The sequence below is a fragment of the Odontesthes bonariensis genome, chromosome 1 (genome assembly GCF_027942865.1).
Source record: "Odontesthes bonariensis isolate fOdoBon6 chromosome 1, fOdoBon6.hap1, whole genome shotgun sequence".
Taxonomy (NCBI): domain Eukaryota; kingdom Metazoa; phylum Chordata; class Actinopteri; order Atheriniformes; family Atherinopsidae; genus Odontesthes; species Odontesthes bonariensis.
Window position 1 is genome coordinate 33828082 of NC_134506.1, and position 24459 is coordinate 33852540.

At 41.1% G+C, this 24459-nt stretch overlaps 2 protein-coding genes across 5 annotated transcripts in view; one reads left to right on the plus strand and one right to left on the minus strand.

Annotated features, from left to right (window-relative positions):
* The first annotated feature begins 7127 nt into the window (after positions 1 to 7127).
* brd7 (bromodomain containing 7) lies at positions 7128 to 15309 on the plus strand. 2 transcript variants are annotated; one of them, XM_075464896.1, is made up of 17 exons: positions 7128 to 7245; positions 7670 to 7863; positions 7978 to 8071; positions 8162 to 8219; positions 8393 to 8537; positions 8771 to 8881; positions 9919 to 10088; positions 10770 to 10884; positions 11175 to 11250; positions 11635 to 11742; positions 11842 to 11977; positions 12949 to 13060; positions 13153 to 13200; positions 13960 to 14041; positions 14387 to 14530; positions 14836 to 14976; positions 15129 to 15309. In XM_075464896.1, the coding sequence occupies exons 1-17, from the start codon at positions 7197 to 7199 to the stop codon at positions 15200 to 15202; spliced, it is 1857 nt and encodes a 618-aa protein (XP_075321011.1). In that variant the 5' UTR covers positions 7128 to 7196; the 3' UTR covers positions 15203 to 15309. The 2 variants fall into 2 exon arrangements, with proteins under 2 accessions (XP_075321011.1, XP_075321022.1); XM_075464907.1 differs by having other exon boundaries at positions 13156 to 13200.
* A 42-nt stretch (positions 15310 to 15351) lies between these two features.
* adcy7 (adenylate cyclase 7) overlaps positions 15352 to 24459 on the minus strand; it is a 66767-nt gene continuing 57659 nt past the window's right edge. For all 3 annotated transcript variants that reach the window (XM_075464940.1, XM_075464919.1, XM_075464929.1), the window contains 5 exons: positions 23685 to 23831; positions 23391 to 23498; positions 23147 to 23261; positions 21927 to 22051; positions 15352 to 17550 (listed from right to left, as the gene is read on the minus strand). In XM_075464940.1, the coding sequence (XP_075321055.1) occupies positions 17404 to 17550; positions 21927 to 22051; positions 23147 to 23261; positions 23391 to 23498; positions 23685 to 23831 (642 nt within the window). In that variant the 3' untranslated portion in view covers positions 15352 to 17403. The remainder of the gene's footprint in view (positions 17551 to 21926; positions 22052 to 23146; positions 23262 to 23390; positions 23499 to 23684; positions 23832 to 24459) is intronic.

Consider the following 24459-nt stretch of genomic DNA (forward strand, 5'->3'; position numbering starts at 1 on the left):
CAAATCTCAACTCCGAATGAATTTGTTGTGAACAGTTGTGAAAGACAGGAGGAGTCACAAAATCAATGGTAATGGGGAATGTTGGACCGGCGGTAATGGTCAGAAATTAAGTGTTGATGGAAGTGGGGGAGAGGGTTTCACAAGTTTCGAGAAATCACTCAGTGGGGTTACATGGCACTGAAAGGATCGGATAATTGGCTAAATTACAATAAGACTGAGTTATTAAATTTATGTAGACACCTTATTCTGACAAGAAATTGGATCGGATCGGTTTACTCGCGATCGGATTAAGACCCCGAGATAACTCGGTTGAAAGTCAAATTAATTTGCAGACGGGTGAAGCACGTGGTGAATTAGACTTTGCGTTCTGCGCATGCTCGAGATTTTTTCCTGTGGTCTTGAACCAGAAGTCGGAAGAGACGATATTACCGTTGTTGTCGCCATCAGAAACAGACAACGTGATGGAGAATGCGCCGTTGTGCATCGCATTTGTGCAATAAGCAGCTCATCACAAACAAAATGTAGAGGGACGTACCTTCATCTTGCTCTTCATTCGCCATTTTCTCGAATCCCAGAGTTTGATTCGATTCATTCACCGCCATATATCCAAGGATAATTACCCTTGCTCAACTCATTCTTATTTAGTAATTTAGCCAATTACCGATCCTTTCAGTGCCATGTAACCGCACTGACTATCACAAGAGAATTCAGGCTCATTGCCTCAGGTTTGCCAACCACAAGGGATTAAGCAAAAGCAATTCAGACATGAAAGACGCTAAAGTAACAGAGGAATTAAAAAGCAAAGACAAAATGATACAAATAAGTCAATTCAAGAAGACTGAAAAATAATTTCACATTTACCCATTCTTTTATTCATCCCCCACACTCCTATCATTCAATAGTTCAATGCAAAGAGTTTGTGGCTGCAACTCAAAAGTTCAGATCAACCAGGGTCCTGCACCTGTAGCTACAGCCAGTTTTTGGTGTGATAACAATCAACAATGGCAGTTCTTATTAATTTACCAGTACCGCTTACAACGCTTGGTTCATCTGATTAGTTGAAGTGTGCTTGTCATGATGATAGACAGGCGGCTCATCTCAGTGTCACTTAGTGTTTAAGTGCCTGCCTTTTCCAAACTGCTTTCATGGCCGGCTTCCAAAATGGTTTTGTGAAACAAACCATCTAGCACAGAAAGTTAGGTTGTTAGGTCATACACTGAAAGAAAAATGAATTGTTGATCTCTCTAAAAAAAAAAAGTTCTGTCGATGACTGGATTTAATTTATGTCCAGGAGATGGAGTCATTAAGTCTTAAAGCTACATGGTGATGCAGGGTCAATCCAACAGAATGAGGCCATTATACTGCTGGTTCAAAATGTCAAACTAATTGGCTATAAATCAATGTATGATAATGTAGAACAGGACTGGCTTTTAAGAAAACCCAGGAACCACAGGGCGTGGCCCACATTGTTGGGATGGTGCTGCAACGTTTCTGTTTTTTAGGTGATTTGTTTTGAAAACTGGAGTAAAGTAAATAAGTCGGATGTATTCACCATAAATGTAGATCTATTAGCATCAAGGACCAGCTTTAACACTCTGGTACTTTAAGTACTAAAAAGCAGCTGTGTAAAGTTTTGCACAAGGATCCATTTGAATCTTATTTTGTGTTTGTTTTTTCTTTTTATTTATAGACTTTTTTTACATAATCTTCCACAAAATCAAATCTTCCTTCTTCAAAGTTGTCAGGTGTCTCTTTCTACAGTCTAGCTGTGTTCGGTCTAAGATGGAACAGTTACCTTTTTGTGGAAGGGTTAAATAAACTCACTTGGCTTTTTAGACAAACGGCCATTAATGAACAAAAATCAGCCATATAGGCACCATAGTACAATACATGCCCAGTAATATTGTTGTAATGTTTAAAATACTTGAACGCAGTTTTTCTAGAGAAGATAATTGTTTTGTATATGTGATTATCGTCCATTGACTCTTTTGGGCTTTCACATGCGCGAGCGTACAACTAACCGGTGAGTTACATGCTGTTTATAAAGTTGTTTTGTAACGTCCCCATGCCAGTAATGTGAGAACCATGCATATGGTTTTGATGGTAAGGCTTGTGACTTTATTGTCGGATGGTTTATAAAGTGGTGTGACGTTTCTGCAATGTGCAAGTTGTTGTTTTACGTGGAAGGGTTAGCGCTTGCCCCTTAGCCACCACGTATTAGCCTCGCATGACAGGCTGCGCAAACAGCGCGATCTCCACACAGGGAGCGCAGATTTGCACCTGTCTGTGTCCTACTATCAGTATTTGACAACCTCTAGCAATGGAAACGCGCTTCAAATGCCCCGGAGTTCCCCTTTAATGATACTGCTGCAGTATTCGGATAATTTTTATTTTTTAATTCAGTTAAAAGAGGTGATGGTTTGAAACCCCCGGCATCACCACTTTTTGAGTCTCTGCCCTCTTCTTTGCCTTCACGTATCTGTCCCGTAGCTTCCTCCACACATTCTTACAGAACTCTCCCTCTTTCCCCAAAGTTCTGCCAATCTCTTTGCACCAGTTTTGGGAGCTTACGTGCTCCCTGTGCTGTTTCACTGCAGTTTCGTACAGCTGTACAGCCTGTACAAACGCACCTCCTCACTGAGCCTGGTCTCACATTGGTCCATCCGGTTTTTCGTTGGTGGCGCCGCCAAGTTACAAAAATCGACTGGTGCACGACAACGCGCTGCGCCGTCTTTTCAAGGGAAGCGCCAAGCCTGAAACGTCATTTTGACGTCACAGTCCGCCACCGCCGTGACAGACGCGTCAACCATGCTAGCGCCTTAAGGCATCCAAAAGTAGCAAGTCAGCCGCTGGTTACGCTTCAAGTCAAATGAACCTTAAATTAGTGCACAATTTAAGTCAAACAGAATAATGTCAGCATCATTATGGTGTATAATGTATATATTTATTTTTGTTTGCTTCAAAGTAATTAAATATACAATCCATTAGTCAAGCAAACTTGATTGGAATAACAGCGGACTATTTTATGAAACTCCTACGACAGCTCTGGATCACTCGTAAATTCTGTTCGTACCTGAAAGAAAACGTAAAATACGAAAAGATTGGTGAATGCGCAAATTCTCTTAAATCACTCGTACGCACGACTTAAGAACAAATCTGTGCGTACGAACGGTTGTTGCATTAGGCCTATTGTGTTTTGTTAACATGTCAAGAATAGCAGATAACGCTTCTCAGAGACTGTATTAGTGTCAGTATCAGTACCACATAAATACGGACATATTCCAAAAGAAACATGTAGGTCTGCACAGATGAGTAGGAGGCAGTTGCTCTTTCCAGCACACCCACCCACTGTAAATGCTCCAGAGTATTTGCTGCTGTTTTGACACTTAGGAGCAGTCGCTGATCTTTGAGCTTCTTTAATGTAAACTGGAACCTTCCGGAACATATCTGGGATGTAGCACATGTGTGGAAATGGCTGTAGAGGTCTTTAGAGTTGAAGTTCTTCTGCAGCTGCAGAAGTCTCGCCCTGTTGGCCATTAGATAGAATGCAAGTTTAAGGAGCGTTTTAAGTTTCATAAGATAGATATTATTAAGTATATGGATATTGGGAATAAATGTACTTTCTAATTATAAGTATCCTTTTTCAAGCCACGTAAGCTTCTTTTAACAGTTTATTTGCACAAAAAAGGGTGAGTTTTATCACTCTGGGGGCTGTGATGTTTTTGGGAAGGCACATGACAGTCCCAGTTCTGTTTGTTTATAAGGACCATGCCGGTCTGCTCCTCCTTTGAGGAGGGAGGGGCCCCTGATAAACCTCTGAAGTAGAATGAGATTACAGGCAGCACGTTTCCACCTCAAACAGCACCTCTCCCTGTGTTGAGATGATAAACTCTCATCGAGTTTGCAAAGACCGTCTCCCAGCGGCTGTCTTTCAGTTTATATAAACTTTTCAAATGGCAAAAGATCTGACAGAGGATCGTCACCAAGCTTGCAAGCTTTGAACACATCTCCCTTGTGTATTTTTCCCACCCCAGGACCACCGTCTTCAGAGGCACGCAGAGAATAAAGACTCGGATCAACATAAATCCCACCCACCCACCTCACCCTCTACCTAGTTTTCCTCCTTGTTCTGTCTCATATGCTCACACTCAAACATTTCTAAATTTATGATGCATGTAAGCATTTTGATATGTCTGCCCTGCGAATATATACACAACTCCCAACAGGCGTCTCCTGTAGGGTCCCTTATCAGACCAGCCTTCTTTTTAAAAAAAATCTCCCATTAGAATAGTTTTCCAAAGCAGAATAATACATCAAGTACCTTAAAGCAGAGAGTGACATTAAAATACAACAAAAAAATTAAGTAGTCTCAGTGAAATATACATCAGAGCAAATGGATCAGAGAACACTGCTGCTAAGATTGGAGAAGGCTCATGCCAATAAGAACACTCTGAAGATTTTCAAATAGCTTGAGTCGTGTTGGACCAGTTCGTGGGTATTTCTGGGCAGAACAACCATTTTGTAGTTACTAAATTATAATAAATGGGTGGCTGTTCCTGCACAAAATCGTCCCAGATCTTCATCCACGCACCTGTGTAGGATGCCAGAGGACCACAGGACTGGAACACCACAGAGCCAGCGGCGAGCTGTAAGAATTGACAAATCAAACCCACCAGTGAAGTGTTTTCAGTTGCCGATAAAAATAGAGTCACCATACACATAAAGGCTTTGACGAGGATGAGTGAGTGATGCTCAAAGATGTTGCCATGACAGACAGGCAGGCGGGAGAAAAACACTGAGGCAGAATGATTGGCTTCTCCTCTTTGATGTTCCTGTCTGACTTACTTGTGACGGCTGGTTACATCTTCAAACCCGTTCTGTGCTGACAGTTGTAATGACCCCAAACATTTCATCTGACACATCTGAGCAGCGCTATGACAACTTCGAGTGAAAAGAATCTTCCCTTTTGACCATGCTCCACGCCGCACTCTCACATCAATCCGCAAGGACCGAAGTTATTAATTTCCATTTGTCACAGGCTTTGAGTTGGATGTAATTACCCAGCAGTGTAGCTTGTAACTTTAACATCCAGAAAAAAAACGGAGGAAGGGGTTTGTGAAAATGTCTAAAGCACACAGAAAATCAGGTGTTCCAATAAATCCGAGCGAGGTTAGTTCTTGACAAACTTCAAGTGCAAGTAAAGAAAGACAATGGCCAACATGTGCCTGACACAGCATTTTACAACACAACTCCACCTATATTATTTCAAAACTTTGGGAAAAAAAAAATCTTTAAATGCTTCCCCTGCGTCCCCCTGGCCAAGTCCAAACACCACATTTTTACTCTAATGCTGGTTCAGTCAGCCCATGTGTGAGACTGTTCAAAGCTAGCCTTTGTTATGCCTATTCGTATTTTTGTTGTGTGCATGTACAAAGACCAAAACATCCCAGTTCCATCCTGTCTTCAGAGCGGACAGCGGTTTCCCATGGTTCTACTGGGACACCTCTTTCATGTGGAAACAGTCTCTGGGTCCCCGTAGCCCCTCTGTTGTGACAGAGGATAATGAATTTCACAACATCTGTCATTTGTTAACCCTGTTTGGTGTAACGGATCTCCTTTAAATCCGTGGACTTCCAACACGTGTGCAGTTCCGTAGCTGGAATGAAGCAGTTGGATCCCACGGCCTCTGTGGAGCTGCAGAGGGGGAGACGGACCGGATCATTCTGTATGACACACAGACCTTTGACAGTTGAACTCATTGTAGTTTTTTCTTTATTATTTTTCCCACCCTTAAATGCTCAAATTCTAATGACCACGTAGAATGTGAGTGTAAAAGTGAAGTGGGCCTTGCAGGATCTGAAGTCACTTGTGAGGTTCAAGAGTCCATGATTCGAGTGTGTGCTCTGTTTTATACCACGTCCCTGTTTTTTAACTTATCGTTGAATTCCTAAGATAGAAATTTGTTGGTTTTGTTATTGAAACCATCTCCATCAGAGCACCAGCCAGCTGTCATAGATGTATGTAAAGAATGCTCTCTGATGCGGGTATTTCATAGCACAGATCAGGACATAATTTGCTGGGGATGGGTTTGCTCAGATAGAAGACTCAAACATCAACAGACCGTCAGAATCACCTCTTCATCTGAAGGCAGGAATAGCTGAAATGGTGAATTCAGTCAATCTTCATTCCTTTCAAACATTCTGCCCCTATCCTTTGCCCTCTTCATAAAACCTGGAATTTGCTTCAAAGAATGTACACTATCTTTCCTCCATGAATAAAACATCTGTCATTCATCAGCCGGTACAATATGTGCCGATTTAACAGAGCATAACAGCTCCGCAAGGCAGACAGGCAAGCTCCAGACTCTATAGAGTCCTGCAAACTCAACTCCAACGAAATGTCATCGGTTTCCCTTTGGAGATTAAACTGGTTAATTTAGACAAGATTCTTTGAATTTATTTGTGATTTATAGCTATAAAAGAGACCACAGATGCAAGCCTATCTTAGCCAATACATGCAATGAATGTCTAAGAAAAGGGTGTTCAAAGCCAATTTCACACCGGCACTGCAGCCCTGAAATTTTCTGGACATTTTCCAGAGCATGTGGAAGTGCAGATGTCCACATGAGAGGACAGGGACTTTGTGTGGACTCTACACAGCCAGCTCCGTATTATTAGGTTTTTAAAATTTCTAAATGGAATAGTTTGTGAATAGAGCTGGTCATTCTTTGAAGGATTCACCAACGAGTGTCAGTGTTTGCTGAAACGGCTGTAACTGTGGGTTGATTTGCAATGATGCGTCTATATTGCTGGTACATCCCAAAACGTGAATTATTGACATATCAATGCAAAATCTGAGGAAAAAACTAATCCTCATAATGGATTAGCCTGAAAAACTACTTTGCTACCTGCTGACACATTGTCAAATACTCTCTCAAAAGGCTCAATCATGAGGAGTGCCAGTTCAATTTGAGATTCAGAAGGATACCAAAAGTTCTGCTGAACTGACGCCAAGGTTGAAATTGACTTCAAAGCTTATTCCGCCCCCTCTTGGCGAAAAGGGTGGCGTGTCATCACCGTCATACTGACAGGGGGCGCTACAAGCTGTTTCCCCTCCTATTAGTGTTTCCGCTTTCAGCGACCCGATACAGAGTGCCCGATAGCGCAACCGGTCAGTGCCTGACTAAAATACAAACAATGGGCAAGAAGCACAAAAAGCACAAGTCCGAAAAACATGGCTATGAAGGTATTTTTACTTGATTTTATTTAAAAAACAGTATCCACATAAAATATTTTTTGTTTAAATGCATACGCCGACTTCCCTCGTTCGCAGTCGGTAACCGTATTAGCACCAGCATAGCGTTAGCTAGCTAAATTAGCTCTTTAGTTAGCAAACCAGCCCTCTGCTACTCTAGACACTGAGTTTATTTAAGTGTACATTCCCCACATGTTTCTGTCAGTTTAATACATTTTTTCCGAAAGTAGGTAAAAGATATGAGATTGTGACACAGTTAGCTCGAGTTACACCTTCACACATAGGGCTCTGAGCTAGATGCTAGCATTTGCTGTTTCTTGCATCCTTACGCTGTCGGGGATCAATCGATTGGCAGTCCAGTAAACAACCGTTAGCCCCCTCAGGCATTTTTGATAAACTGATTTGTTGCTTACAGAATACGGAGACAGGCCACTGAAGCTGGTGCTGAAAGTGTCCGGGAACGAAGTGACGACGGGAAGCTCGAGTCTAGACACTTATTATGACGAACAGCCGGCAGAGTCAGACAAGCCCAAAGATAAGAAGAAGAAAAAGAAGAAAGATAAAGACAGAAGCTTCGGGACACCAGAGGATGACAAAGGAAAGAAGAAGGTCAACAACATAACATCTATTCCCTTATTCTGGAGGAGACGGTAGATGATTTTAACCTGTATAGGGAGGTGCTTTGTATTTATTATCCTATTTTTGTTTTGTCTTTTATATTAGATGACTAAGAAGAAGAAAGGACAGGATGCAGAAGGAGAGGACGACAGAGAGCAGAGCAGAACTCCTATACGTTCAGAGCTGGATAAACTGGAAGGTACTCTCAAAATATTTGTAATTCATTCCAGCATTTATAATCCATCTTTTCTTTATGAATGTTACATTCTTTTATGGTCTTCTCTTGTAGAAAAAGAGCAGACTCCGCTACAGGAAGCGTTGAACCAGCTCATCAGGCAGCTTCAAAGGTCCAGTTACTAATTGACACAGGATAGTTGCGCTAATGTTTTAGGGATTTTTGCACTTACAGCAGAAAATTCTCTCACTGCAAAGAAATCAACTATCGATTCACTCATTCTGTTTCTCTGTTTTTGTCGTGTACTTTTGGTGGGACTGAGTAAAAACTGTGTATCCTTTGCAGGAAAGACCCCAGTGCATTCTTCTCTTTCCCGGTGACAGACCTTATTGCACCTGGCTACTCCTCAGTTATCAAGCGCCCTATGGATTTCAGCACAATGAAGGACAAAGTAAAGAAAGAGTTCTACCAGTCGTTAAATGAACTCAAAGTACGTACATTGTTGCATTCACAGTTTAGACACACAGCTGGATAAACCAAAATAACTAAAACCTAGCAGGTGTTGTTCATGTTAGATGAATGTCCGCCCAAGAAAACCTCTGAAGTAGCCAAGCATGCGTTCCATCATGTTGACGAGGCTAATACAGATCTTTAAAGTGTCTTCTTGCAGAAGCTCCTTTCTTTGTCATGTTGCTAAGTGTGTTGTTGTTGCTGCTGCTGCAGGTGGACTTCAGGATTATGTGCGAGAATGCCATGATTTACAACAAACCTGAGACAATCTACCATAAAGCGGCTCGAAAGCTGTTACACTCTGGAATGAAGATCTTGAGCCAGGTATGTTGCCGGGGACTCAGAACAACACTTTTTAGTGAAATTACGTGACCTGCGCAGGACTTGTCCTGCTGTTGCCCATGAAGTGGAGAGAACACACAACCCAGCGTTCTCTATTTGCTCAGCACAGGTTTTTTTTAGAATAAAGATGATATGCACGTACCATTTTAGAATGAAGAAAAGTATCATTTAAAGTGGAAAAAAAAAAAAAAAAAAGACTACTTAATTGCTGTATGTGTAACCGGACATTTTTGAAGATAATTCAAAATAATAAGTGGTTAAAGTTAAAACGTCAAACAAACAAAAACTACTGCTGGTTTACATCCATTTACATTTTCCCACAAAGCTTTGTTTAATGCTGAAAACCCTGTGAGGTGATACCTCGCATGTCACTCTTAAGCCTACATTTGCCATTTGATTTTTGAAGCGCTGCTTTGGTGTGGAAACGGCTGTTCAGTTCAGCTGCGGACAGTTGTATCCACAGAGAAATACTTGAACATGTAAAAGTTGGCTGCACACACAGCCAGTTACTCTGACACAGGTGTCTTTGTCCCAATGGAAGCACAGGTCATTTAGGTCACTAAGCTGACCTAATTCAGGATTTTAGAAAACCTATGTATTCCTCAGTCCAGTCAAAAAACAAAAAAACACCAAACCACTTCTTTTCAGAAACGCTCTGAAGGGTGTTCTTTTAGAAAAAATGCCCCTTTGGGATAAAACAAAAACACAAACTCTGTCTTAGTCTGAACAGAGTTTTTTTTATTTTATTTTATTTTTTTTATTCTTTTTAGGCATAATGTGTGGGTTCTTTTCCAAAAGCAGAAACAATGTTGCCTTCAGCTTCACATGGAGACCTACAGTATAACAAAACTGTATTAGGCTTGCTTTTGCAATGATCCAACAGATGGGGGCAGCAGAAACCATCAAATTTTCTCCTAAAGCATTAGATACAGCATAGTCGGTACAACCTCATATTTTTTCCCTGTCTCTGTATTTGCTTTTAATTCGCAAGTAGGACAAATGTTCTGTTTCTCCAATAGGAAAGACTGGAGAGCCTGAAGCAGAGCATAGATTTCATGTCTGGCCTCGACCCATCTGCCAAACAGTCATTGAAGTCTGAGGAACACGGGGGCACCAGCCTGGACCAGAACAAGGAGGGAGCATCGGCCACAGAGACCAGCGAGCGCTCCCAGACGCCCAGCACACCCAGGTGCTTTAGCCTGTTGGCTTCACAATCAACCAATGAGTCATGGCTGTGTGTATTCACTACTCCAAACCCTCGAAGAGTTAGCTCGCCTGTTACAGATGTCTCCATTTGAAATGGAGAGTGAGATTGCATCAGATTTCACAGTAATACATTTAAAGCTGAGATCACTAGTTAAAACCAGTATTTAATGTGTTGACGAAGACGGAGAAAGTTTGGTTTCTCTTGAGCTTGAGTATTGGGCGTGTGTTGGTTTTCCACTGTGGAGCTGGAAGCTGAGAATGTGAGGAATGCCTGAAAACATGCTGGGACTTGTTTACTCTTGAGGCTGTACATCTTCTGCATCAGCTTTGTTTCCTTCTGATGGAACTGGACCTGTTGAGTGAATAATGTTGGATAATGACTCACTGTCAGAGGAACAGCCTCCTGAAGCCTTTTACTCTGCTGCTTTCAGCTACTTTACATTAAAAAAAATCATGACTACATTTACTGACGTCAGCAGATGCGTCCAGGCAAATGTAACGTGAAACTAAAGCAGTATGTAGGCGTTCAATTTGTCCCGATTTCCTCCCTGCAGCATTGTGTGTATGCTTTTTTTTTTTTTTTTTTACGCCACAAAGTGAAAACCATTTGTTTCGTGGTCTGAGTGTCTCACCTGCCACTTTTCAATTTGTGTTTCATTTGCAGACAGGACAAAGACTCCAAGGACGAAGCAGCAAAGGCAGAGCAAGAGCTTGAAGAAATCCGCAAGGTCATCGAAGAGTCTGGTGGAAAGCTGTCTAACAGAGTGCTGCAGAGTGATGTGAGAAAGCAGGAATTAACCGATCAGTGTATCAGCTTTTGCAAATGCCGGTATATTCAAATGGTAGCATGACATGGAAACTGTTAACTATGTGTCCCTCAGCTGGGAAAATATCCAAACGTTCGGCTTCATGGGAGATTAGTTGTTTGACAATCTTTCTTCTTAATGAGAGGCTCCCACTATTGATTGATCTGTGAAGATTGATGGTTATTTGTTTGTGTCCTCCTTGTGTTTCTAAAAACAAATAATTTCTCCTGCCAACTGTTGTTGATAGTTTATTTGTCTGATAGTTGGAGTTTGTGAGGCAGAAGTCTGATGGCTCCACCACCCTTGCTATCCTCAACCCTGCAGATCTGTCAGCTGGAGGTAGGTCCATTCTGTAAACTTGAAAGAACTCAAACAGATGCTCTGTTCATTTATTTGTTCTCTGACAATTAAGAAGCACTTTTTTTTATGATCCTTGATATTTAGCAAAGGGCTTCAGTCAAGTTCTAATTTAACTTAACCGATTAGCTTTAGTCTTTCTCAGCCTTCTATTATTGTAAACCGTACATCTTTTCATATTGCAGAACTGTTCCCACAAAAGTAGCATGTTGAGGTTACCTTGGACTTTGAGAAATTACAAGGGTTATCTCTATTTTTGGATGTCTGTAACTCAAGTGATTGAGCAAAAACTCATTGGACCGATAAAGCTTAGGCTTGAGAGAACTTTGGAAATATGCTCACATGTGAGAGTCTGTGTTGTTGCAGATGTTGGTTACTGTCCCGTGAAACTGGGCATGATGTCCAGTCGGCTGCAGAACGGAGTGAACACCCTACAGGGCTTCAGGGAGGACAAGAGGAACAGGATTACTCCAGGTACTGTCATGCTTCCACTTGACCCCTCTATAAGCTGCTAAAATCAGAGACTTGCATAGCAAACGATAAGCTCTCTCTTATGGAACACCCACCCCACAGTGTCCTACTTAAACTACGGGCCGTTCACCTCCTACGCACCCACCTACGACTCCAGCTTCGCCAACGTCAGTAAGGACGACTCTGACCTCATCTACTCTTTATACAGCGACGAGCCTAGTCCGCAGGGGTCAGACAGGTATGTACAGCATGACTACAAACACTGGAGCTCTGTGGGATTTACGCTCAACGTCATTTTAGGAATTCCTTACTGATTACTTTCCAGCTGTTCTTCTTTTCTCCGAGTTTACTCAGTCTGGAGCAGGTCAACTGCCAGCTGTAGACACAGCGTCACTCTGACATCATTCTGTTTTATTCTCTAATGAAGGACACTCGGGACAGCCCTGGTTCACTGCGTTTCAGCATTAGATAAGCAAATGTTGAAAAAACTGAGTAAAATACACAAACAAGAGAATGGGTCGTAAAATAAATGCTTTGTGGGTTCTTACTTTTTCTTGGTTCAGTCATGTTTGTGTGTGGAAGGTTACAAAGCCTGAAGTTCCTGCCCAAAGGATTATTATCTTCCAAAGGAAACACTGAGCTGGCTGAAACCTCTCATTTGTAGTTTCTTTGTCATGTGACCATCTATAGTCTACGATTTCATGGCCCTCTAACAAATCTGGTTACAGTTAGCAGCTGCTGGAGTCTACTGTTGCGTTCTTGCTATAACCATCTCTGCTAAGTTAAAAATGTCCCAGGGAAGAGGACAGCACATTGGGTGTTCTGTTGTAATGGGCGTAATATACTTTGCAAGTAGGAGCAGTAGATGATCTGTGATTGGCTGTGAAGTGAAACAGCAGTGACTCTTTATTTCATGTCGCTTTTATTTATTTAATAGTATTTTGGTATTCGATGTATTTCCGTGTGCATAGTGGTTGCCTGATGGTCCTTGTAATGGAACCTGTGTGCTTTCAGCTTCACACGACATTGCACTGCATACACTGTTATTATTGTACATTGTTATTTACTTTATTCAGTTGTTTTAGTTCCTGCTCGGTCGCTGTGTGTAATTAGTTGGTAGCATGTCCTCAATAGGCAAAGAAATTCAGATATTTAACACTGCTGCGGCTTATAAAACAGTTGTGCAGTAAACTTGTGTGTGTTTGGCAGCTTGTCAGATTTTCTGGCCAAATCGGACGGATATGTGTACAGACTGGCAGACAACCTTCTGGATGCCATCACCAACGGAGAGCATTCAAGAACCCTGAAGGCCACTGAGCAAGTAAGTTCCGACTTGTGTCTTACTGCTGACTTGGGCAGCAAAGGACAGAAATATTTTTCTGTTAAGGTAATATGTCCTTTTCACCTGTCCAGCAGAGAGAGGAGCCAGCAAAGACGAAAGAAGACACGGGTGACGCGGAGGTGAGAGGTTGTGCTAATATGGAGCCAAATGTCAGATAGAAACCCTCTCTGTCATAAGCAGTAAACCGCTTATGTACATCGTGTTCTGCTCAAGATTGCAATGGAAAAGGAAATCTACTCGGACAAGTGTAGAATGACAAGAATCAGTGTGTGCTATGTAACACAAAACCAGAGCCACTCATCCTCATCAGCTCCTGCCGTGCTGCTGCTCAGTGGAAAGCCCATCACATGTTCCTGCATTACACCCCATATGAGGATCCTTCATTTAATTTGTTTTATAGATGGCCTCTGCTGATGGTTTCTGCATCAACCAGCTGTGTCAACATGGCAGGGGTCTGCCGTTAAAGCGATCCATCCTCACGTGGAAAAAAACATTTCCCTTCAAGACACAGCGGTGCTACTCGTTCAAGGTCCACAGTTGGAGAATTTGGAGAGGACTGTGTTTTCTTTCAGTGTCTGCTGGCTGCATAGCTGAATCGCTCCTACGAGCAGCAGAGGAAACCGTAGCACTGGCCCCGCCATCAGACACACAGCCCCTCTGTGCTAGCTGTTTGCTGTTGTTGGCTGCTCTCCAGTTTACACTCATCCCCTGCTCAGTTGTTGCAGTTGGTGATCATGTTTGATTTTTATTGGAGCAAAGAAGCAGCGTGACAAAAAAGGCTTAAAAGGCGTGGATGTTCTCTTGACGCATCAGCTGTCGGTGTGGAATGCATTTTCCAATCCGACCAAACATCTTATTTCCCCTCTTGTCTCTCGTAGGTAGCTGAGCCCGAATCATTCAACAAGCTGGACTTCCTGCGCTCTGCTGCAGGCCTGCAAATGGCTGAGGAGCTCTCTGGGGGTAAAACCTCTGCCTGGTTTACATTTAGCCTCATATCTTTAAAATATTAACCAAAACGGGGGGGAAAAAAGTACAATTAGTTCAGAAAAACACAATGTAATTGGTTCTCAGAATTCTGTTGCAATTCTAGTCTTATTGACCTATTTTCATTTTGTCTGATTATATGTTAACTTGGATCTTAGCACTCTAGCAGTCTAATGTGTGTGTGACTGAATGAAGAATGGATGTACTGTTTTCAGCATGTGCAATCAATGTTGGTTACCTTAACGTAACTGGAGGAACCCAGAGAAAGCACTAACAGTGTGTGTGTGTGTGTGTGTGTTGTCCGTTCCATATCCATTACAGAGGCCTTACACTTCCAGCAGAAATTGGACGAGACTACAAAGCTCTTGCGTGACTTGCAGGAAGCACAGAAGGAGCGTCTGAGTGCCAAGCAGCCTCCTAACATGATCTGCTTGCTGGCCCCGACTGCCAAGGAGCTCGAGCTGGGTAAGAGCCTCTCACTGCATGGGCCCCTTTGTTCCTCTACTAAAGCCTTGCCACCAGCTAAAGGCCTCTGACAATCCTTCATTTACCCCTTCAGTATTCATCTCACACAGGTGTGGTTTGTCTTCTAGCTTAAGACCAAGAATGATTGGATTTATGTCAGTCTGGCGCTAAATCAAAAGAATGCAAGGGTTAGGGTATTTGATGTAATAAGTGTTGATTGTTTGCAACTTTTCAAATCTGGGCTTCCCCAGAAGACTCGTCCGAATTACAATGTCTTGGGTATGTCGTTTCTCCTACCTCTACAGCCGAGAAGGTGACAGGGAACCTGGCTGAGCTGACTGGTCAAGTGGCTCCATGTGATGTCAGCAGTATCTACGGCATCAGAAGGGCCATGGGCATCGCTATACCTCCAGAGCCACCTAAGCCCCTTATAGACCTCACGACAGGTAAAACCTCTCTCTGTACAGAACGGCTTCAATCAGTGTAACCTGTGGGAATGCTATATGGCAAAGCAATTCAAATGCTTCGTTTAACATGACAAACGCAGTACATTTCAGCTAAAACTGAGCATGTCCAATGTGCTTTTTCATGTTTTTAGTGCAGGAGACGAGCGAACCAATGGAGACCTCATCCACCTCTCCAGATGTGGTATCATTCGTCGCTGTGAAATAACTTTCCAAACCACTTCATTCAGTCAAATAACTTAAGTTTTGTACAAAATGATCTTTTTGTGTGACATTTGTATACATTTCAATCAATAAACCCTTTTTTTTTTTTAATGTAAACTTTGGTTCTTGTGTATCAATGCGCAACAAACTGCAGACTTAGGAAAGCATTTATTACTTTCGGTAACTGTACAAAAGTTAATGTCACATTTGTTCACAGAAAGGCCAATACATAAGTATTTTTATTATTATTATGTAACCACAATCACAGACGAGATGTTCTCAGATGATAAAGCCATGAGATAAACTTGACTTTCAGAGGCACAGAGTGATCAATATCAGTTCAGGTTGTTAATCTGAGTTTGGGCCAGAAAACACACATTGACAGCAGGCGGGTTGTTAGATCACACTGAATAAGGACATGCGTCATAGATTTCCCTCATTGCAGCACATATGGAAACAGGCAGCCAAACATCAGGATAGATTTTTTTTTTTAATCTGAGCAGGATAAACAGATGGAGTACATACAGCACACAGACTTCTCTGAAATGCAGCATAAACAGTCGTGTGAAAAAGAAAGTAAACTTTTTACATTTTACTTTTCAGAACGTAATGAAAATTGATCTGGTCCACACTTGTTAAAATGAGATAAATACAGCCTCAAATGAACAAGGACACATTACATATTACACTGTGTCTTTACTGAACAAAACCTAAGCCAAAATGCAGATGCGGTGTGTGAAAAGTCCACCCTTGGAGCTTCAATATTAATTAAATGGTACATGAACTGTACTTAAGGGGTTCCAGGTTTGATTCCCAGCTGGAGCCTTTCTGTGTGGAGTTTGCATGTTCTCCCTGTGTATGCGTGGGTTCTCTCTGGCTACTCCGGCTTCCCCCCACTGCCCAAAAAAACCATCCATGTTAGGTTGATTGGTGACTAAATTGTCCCAGGAGTGAGTGTGAGCATGGATGGTTGTTTGTGTCTATGTGGCCTTGTGATGGACTGGCAACCTGTCCAGCGGGTATCGAAAATGGATGGATGGATGAAAAATACTTACATAGCACTTTTCCAATCTAGTCCACTCAAAGCGCTTTTACACATTCATATAGCACATCTTGGTCTGTACATTGTTACAGGTTACACACACATCAGGAGGCAGCATGGCGTCCAGTGTGTTGCACAAGAACACTATGACGTGTGGTCCAGGGAAGCTGGGAGTCGAGCGACCGACTCTCCAACTGCTCTCCCTCCTGAGACAGTGGAATGCTCAGAGAAATACATGTAACCCAAGAGCTTAATCTCAGACTCAACAGTCTGAGGAATGATAACATCATTCAGAAAATTATTTCGTCAAACTAGTGAATCGAGGTGTGCATAGTTTTTCACACACTGCCTCTGCATTTTAGCTGAGTTTTTGTTCATAAATTACACCGTGTAAAATGTCATGTTTTACTCATCGGAAGTTGTATTTGATCTGATAAATGTCCTAATATGTAAAACCTAAGAGCTGAATTGTATGTTCTTTTACATGACTGTATTTGGTCATATGTAATATTTAAACAGTTATGGCCAAACTGTAAAGGTGTTCCCTCTAAAGGTCCTCTTTTTAAATCAGAGATATCATTAGAACTTCTAGCTTTGTTAGAAAGAGGAACAACGTTTTGTGACCTACATATGTTCCGTAGAAGATCTTCTCTTGAGATCTTTAGACATTGGAACAGCTCAGTCAAAACACCTAACATTTGAACATTATACAGTAACAGAGTGGTGTGTCCATCGCCTTTTAAACAGGAAAACAAGATGGTTTCCAATCGTGATCCAAATAGAAACTATTATTTTTGTTCTTTTTACAGACCAAAGAGGTATTCAAAAATAACTGTGTTTGGCATGAATACAATACACTGATTTTCTATCACATTAAGTTAGAGACGGAAAAAAGTACAAAAGTAACAAATCACTGGACATCAATAGCAAAACATGGTGATTGTAGACAATCTCAGTCATCTCCTAAACCGACTAAAAGGTCCAGGAGGACATCCACCACACAGCGAAGGTACAGTTCCTCTAAATCCGTTTCCTTTCAATACCATCACAGGCACATAGTTGTATTACAGTCAGGCCGACGCTTGTGATGTGCAGGAGTCTGTAAACGTTTGACTTGTGTACACGAGTCTGTTTCCAGTTCTGTTGGCTGTGACAGCCTGGCCTCAGCTCAGCCCCATACCTTGCTGCTTGCTCATGTCGGTACACACAAAGAATGTTTTCAGCTCCCCTTTCCCCTTGATATCAATGAGGCCTCGACACTCACACGAATAACCCAGATTCTGCAGCACGGCAGAAGTTTCCTCCGTTACCTGGATGAAGAGCAAATGGGCACAGTTGCACCACAGAGACGTGCAATTTGAACATCAAATGTAAAGAAGGGTGGGTTTTTTTTTAGTTCATGCTGTTCAAGTGGAAAAATATTTTTCTATATAACATCAAAAGGAAGGAATGTTCCTAAAATTATTGAAAGAAACCATTCTTAGAGACAGTACGACACACAGACACACATTATTACTACACTGCAAAGTATTTTACCAAACCTATGACACACAGCTGTATAGTTCAAATAGGTTCTTAGGACTGGATATAAATGAAGAACTTTTTTTTTTCTGTCGGTCTTAATATGTGTCAATAACACAAAATCTGGGTCCATGGTTGGATTCGAATCTTTCTTTTTTTTTTTTGTATATAACACTTTATTTTATTTTTCTTTCAAACACAGAACAAACACTACACATAATTGGTGTGGTTATGTTACTAACTGAAATGTCAAAAAAAAAGGGAGGGGAGGGAATAGTTAAATACATAAAACTGACAGGCACTATTTCCAGTTGAAAGTAAGCTCTCCATTAAGAAGGTCAGAGCGTAGATCACCGGGCAGGTAGTCCATCAGAGGTCGCCACACAGCTTTAAAGTTTTCAGTGTTAATTTTGCACTTAACCTCTCCATTGGAATAACTCCAAATATTTCCCTATACCACTGAGTTACCGTAGGAGGTTTTTCACAAATCCAGTTTCGCAGAATACATTTCCGACCCAAGAATAGTAATTTATTAGTGAGCAGGAGTTTTTTCCCTTTTATTTTTTTGTCTGGGGGTGGCAGCCCCAATAGACACTGCCCAGGATCTTTACAAATTCTCGTCTTTAGAATCGCACTTATCTCTTTGGTTACACATTTCCAGCAGCAGAGTCACAGAGTCTTTTCTTTATTTATGATTTTGTTGTATTTTGTTTTATAATTTTTCTACTTTGACTCTGTTACGTTATCGTTATTATTATGTGTATATGTATATCTATGTATATGTGTTTGTATACATATATACGTATGTGTGTGTATGTGTGTATGTATGTATGTATGTATGTATATATACTGTACGCTGATGGGCAGATTAATTTATTAATTTATTAATTTGTTAAATAGGACAGGCTTTAATATAAGCATTATGCTTCAGCCTGTGCCTTTTCAGTCACTTTATGATGTTTGAGGTTATTATGATTGTATTGTTATTATTGTGTGACTGAATAAAAATATATCTATCTATCTAACCTGGATATAACAGGGCATTTCCAAAAATAGTGAATATATGTTCCAATACCCGACTTACATTTAGTGCATATTGGATTTATTTTGTGAAGAAAATATGGGGTCCTGTGTTGACTATGGATGATCTTATATTGAATTTCCTTAAATTTATTACTCAAAAACAAAGAGTGGGATAGCTTAAAACAGTTCTCCCAAACCTCCTCCTCATAGGCCTTCCCGAGATCCTCCTCCCAATATTTCAGGACATTCCCAACGCCATGACTATCACACCCTTGTAAGACATTATAGAATCTCGAAATAAAACCTTTGTTTAAGGTAAACTTGATAAGGAATTTTTCTATAGGTCCTGGATGAGTACTTCGACTCTCTAATACCAGATGTTACAAAGTGGCGAATTTGGAGGTAGGCATAAAAATCTTTGGATGAGAGGCCAAATTTAGTTTGAAGTTGGGCAAAAGCCATCATCGTGTTATTACTGTCAAATAAATCAGCTATTATTTTGATATCTTTTTCGTGCCAGTTTCCAAATACTGCTGAATTCACCCCTGGAAGGAAGCTTTTATTATTGATGATTGGTGTGATATGGTTAAGAGAATCCTTCCTACCAATATAATTATTCATATCTTGCCAACTTTTCACTGTATTATGTAGAATTGGATTATCCTCTCTCTTCAAACGGGGTTTCTTTATACCCGTGAGCTCACCCAGTAAATTAAAGGGACTACATGCCCACCTTTCAAAAGGATCCTCCTGGTCCCTAAGATAATTGTGAAGCCAATCATTAATAACTCTGCCATGACATGCCCAGTTATAATGTCTAATGTTAGGAAAGGACAAACCGCCTCCAGCCCACGAAAGCTGCAAAGTTCTCATACTCAGCCTCGGTTTTCTCCCCTGCCATATAAATTTAGAAAAGTCCCTTTCAATCTCTTTAGCTATCTTCTTAGACATACAGTACAGACCAAAAGTTTGGACACACCTTCTCATTCAATGAGTTTCCTTTGTTTTCATTACTATTGACATTGTAGATTCACACTGAAGGCATCAAAACTATGAATTAACACATGTGGAAATATGTACTTAACAAAAAAGTGTAAAACAACTGAAAATACGCCTTATATTCTAGTTTCTTCAAAGTAACCACCTTTTGCTGTGATTACTGCTTTGCACACACTCTGCATTCTTTTGATGAGCTTCAAGAGGTAGTCACCTGAAATGGTTTTCACTACACAGGTGTGCCCTGTCAGGTTTAATAAGTGGGATTTCTTGCCTTATAAATGGGGTTGGGACCATCAGTTGTGTTGTGCAGAAGTCAGGTGGATACACAGCTGATAGTCCTACTGAATAGACTTTTAGAATTTGTATTATGGCAAGAAAAAAGCAGTAAAGTAAAGAAAAACGAGTGTCCATCATTACTTTAAGAAATGAAGGTCAGTCAGTCTGAAAAATTGGGAAAACTTTGAAAGTGTCCCCAAGCGGAGTCGCAAAAACCATCAAGCGCTACAAAGAAACTGGCTCACATGAGGACCGCCCCAGGAAAGGAAGACCAAGAGTCACATCTGCTGCGGAGGACAGGTTCATCCGAGTCACCAGCCTCAGAAATCGCAGGTTAACTGCAGCTCAGATTAGAGACCATGTCAATGCCACACAGAGTTCTAGCAGCAGACACATCTCTAGAACAACTGTTAAGAGGAGACTGTGTGAATTAGGCCTTCATGGTAGAATAGCTGCTAGGAAACCACTGCTAGGGACAGGCAACAAGCAGAAGAGACTTGTTTGGGCTAAAGAACACAAGGAATGGACATTAGACCAGTGGAAATCTGTGCTTAAGTCTTTGGTTCCAACCACCGTGTCTTTGTGCAACGCAGAAAAGGTGAACGGATGGACTCTACATGCCTGGTTCCCACCATGAAGCATGGAGGAGGAGGTATGATGGTGCTTTGCTGGTGACACTGTTGAGGATTTATTCAAAATTGAAGGCATACTGAACCAGCATGGCTACCACAGCATCTTGCAGCGGCATGCTATTCCATCCGGTTTGCGTTTAGTTGGACCATCATTTATTTTCCAACAGGACAATGACCCCAAACACACCTCCAGACTATGTAAGGGCTGTTTGACCAAGAAGGAGAGTGATGGGGTGCTGCGTCAGATGACCTGGCCTCCACAGTCACCGGAACGGAACCCAATCGAGATGGTTTGGGGTGAGCTGGACCGCAGAGTGAAGGCAAAAGGGCCAACAAGTGCTAAGCATCTCTGGGAACTCCTTCAAGACTGTTGGAAGACCATTTCAGGTGACTACCTTTTGAAGCTCATCAAGAGAATGCCAAGAGTGTGCGAAGCAGTAATCAAAGCAAAAGGTGGCTAGTTTGAAGAATCTATAATATAATACATATTTTCAGTTGTTTCACACTTTTTTGTTAAGTATATAATTCCACATGTGTTAATTCATAGTTTTGATGCCTTCAGTGTGAATCTACAATCTTCATAGTCATGAAAATAAAGAAAACTCTTTGAATGAGAAGGTGTGTCCAAACTTTTGGTCTGTACTGTATAAATTGGTAACAATTGCATTGGGTAAAGTAATCTTGGCAGGATGTTCATCTTTATGAGACTTATTCTACCCATCCATGAAATTGGCAGATTCATCCATCTTGTAAGATCTCTTTTAATTTCTTTTTGAGCCTTGACCAGACTATTTCTCAACAATTCCCCAACATTAGGCCTTACATCAATCCCCAGATATTCAAATCCTGAATCAGACCAAGAAAAAGGGGAGAGTGAATGGACAGGAGGCTTCATCATTAAAACCAATTGGCATTGCTCGTAATTTATCCAAATTAACTTTGTAGCCTGACAGTGGACCAAAATCCCTTATAACAGACATCAAAGCTGGTATAGACCTCTCCGGTTTTGAGATGAAGAGAAGTACATCATCAGCATACAAAACTATCTTATAGAATATCGAGTCAGCCGAAAGACCTGTTATATTATCATTGCTTCTTATAGCCTCTGCCAATGATTCAAATCTTTCTAAGTTTAACCACAACCTTGTTGTGATTTGTAGAGAAAAGCTAAAGAGATGTATAAAGCACAATAAATCAAAGACTTGTTTGCATCCACTGGATTGTGTGGAATTTACCTGGATTTTTCCCAGTTCCCCAGTGCTCTCCATTCTACTGGCTACGTTGACTGTATTGCCCCAGATGTCGTACTGGGGTTTCCTCGCCCCGATCACTCCAGCTATCACTGGGCCATGATTAATTCCTGTGGAAAAACATCAAATACTATTTAAACTTCGCATTTTATGATAATGTGTGACATTCACATGCAAAAGTTAAAAGAAAGTAAGACAGCAAGTAGATGTCAGAAAGGAAGAGTAAGAGAGATAAATAAAGCCATCCTTAGACGCTTAAAAGTTATACTATGTAACTTTTGAATGAAATAACACAATCTAAGTCGAACTAACAGTAATGAGTATGTTTCTTGATTTTATTACACTTTTCTTTCTGTGATGCTGCATTTACTGTTGTCCTGTTATTGTTACTTGAGACCACATGGGTCACCAAAACAGAAAAGAATGTTAAGAAAAGGAGTGAAGAAAAGCAGACTAACTGCCAATTTTCTATGCTTTTGAACCACATGCACCATCAGGCCTGAAAAACAGTTATAGAGGACACCCTGTTACTGTTAGAAAAGGTCTGTGTCAAACTCTTGAATTATTCTAACAGTGTTAGCACATTCTGTGGCAGAGCTACGATGCGCTCGGACAGAGCTGCTGATAAAGAAAGCAGTCTGATGAGGATGTCACTCATTGTGACATTCAACATTATAATGTTTGCGCCTTAAGTACAATTTTATCTCCAAAATAATGTAAACGTGTTCGCAAAAAATCTGTAACCAAGATTTCTGCTTAGAATCAGCTGTCAAGAGTGCAGGCAAAACAGATGGGTTGAAGTTTCTCAGACTCCCAAAGAGATTCTGTTTCTGTTTATTCCTTTGATTACAGCCTTTATTTCAGATAATATTTGATCTGCTTTAATCAACAATGGTTGTGTATACTCAATCTTCAAAGCTGCCAGAGAGTCTGCAAGAGGTTATGGTGCATGAGTTTATGCAGACAGGTTCACTAAGGTGAAGGTAGTTTAGCTTTTACTAGAAGTAACAGTCTGTAACAACATAATATTGAATGTCAGTGAATGCTGCTTCTTAGACTGCAAAGGCACGAAACAGACAATCATGAACAGGGTTACCAAGGAAACCTGTGGGGTTATTGTGCCAGCATTAGCCGAGATGAAACGCAGTGCAGTGCAGTCAATGAAAGGTTGATGTTGAGTTTGCCAAGCAGCTGAGCACACTCACCTACACGGAGCCTGAAGCTGTTAAAGGAGTGTCTGTTGATGCCATCCAACTTGCCCATCATAGCAATGGCAAACTCCACCATGATGCCTATCTGAGCCTGTTGCCTTTCTCTGTCCTGAAAGCACAGAGTCAACACTAGATTTTTTATTTTTTTTAAAATGCACTCTTCCAGTGTGGTTAGAGCTTGGTTTAAACAGTTGGTCTGACCCCAACTTGACCTGCTCTGAAGCACTAACCAACCCACCTGATTGTTCTCCTGACCAGGCGTCCCACTAAGCCCTGCAGCAGCCATATAAGTGCTGCCAATGGTCTTGATCTTCTCCACACCACTGAACTTTGGTTTGGACAGCAGCTGTAAGGTTAGAGGAAAACAAAATGAGTAATGCGTGCATGTGGAAACTGTATCATTGCAACCATTCATCGTTTATAGTATTCATTCCTGCAGGTGAGAACCATGCCACTGGCCCAGTGGACATTTTAAATTTGTATCTCAGAGAAGCAATTGTGACGCATCCCTTTCCATCTTTGTTCTCCTGACCTCGTCAAAGTCGGCAATGATCTCATTGAGGAGCCTCAGGCACTCCAGGCCCTCCTTGTTAATATCGCACTCAGTGTAAAATTCTTTGAAGTCCGGAACAGAGGCAAACATCACACACACGCAGTCATAGGACTTGTAGTAGAGGTCCTGTTGAGGGAAAAAACAAAAGAGACTGTTTTAGATGTTTATGTCTTTATGTTCTATAGACTTCTCATGGCCACTAATTTGGATGAAACCTAAGGAATAATTCACTGTTTTAAGGAGAATTGTCATAGCTAAAAGAGAAAAGAAAAATAACGAGCTTTGAAATATGTCCAGGATGATGCCCTGTGTCATTTTTCAGTATCACAATAACGTTATTGTGAGTAAGCACCCAATAACCCCACGTACTCACACCCTGAATGGGTACAGGATTCTGTTTCACTGAGGATACTGCTGACATTAGAATGACTTCAATCTGTTTTAAAGCTGATGGCAACATATTAGCAAAACATCTTGAAAACGCCCAAACATCCAGCAAGAAACATTGGCTCATGATCCTGATAAATACAAAACAACTACAAGATAACTATTTTCCTTTTTATTCATGTAAAATAATAGGTTTATTTCAATGTAATTTTTCTGCTTATTCTTACAGTTTTTTTCTTACAGTCTTACAGTTTATAAAAATCACACTACGCAGTATAGAATTGGTGGTGCACTGGTTTCTTGTAGATGGATTTTTTTTTTCTATTTCTCTTCATCTATTATCATTCAGCCCCGAGCAACCAGATGG

Bases quoted from the DNA above. Each gene is read 5' to 3' on its own strand.
- brd7 (XM_075464896.1), top strand. From the start codon at position 7,197: ATGGGCAAGAAGCACAAAAAGCACAAGTCCGAAAAACATGGCTATGAA. The intron at 11,743-11,841 runs GTACTGTCATGC...CCCACCCCACAG, and splicing joins GAGGAACAGGATTACTCCAG to TGTCCTACTTAAACTACGGG. The intron at 13,201-13,959 runs GTGAGAGGTTGT...TGTCTCTCGTAG, and splicing joins AAGACACGGGTGACGCGGAG to GTAGCTGAGCCCGAATCATT.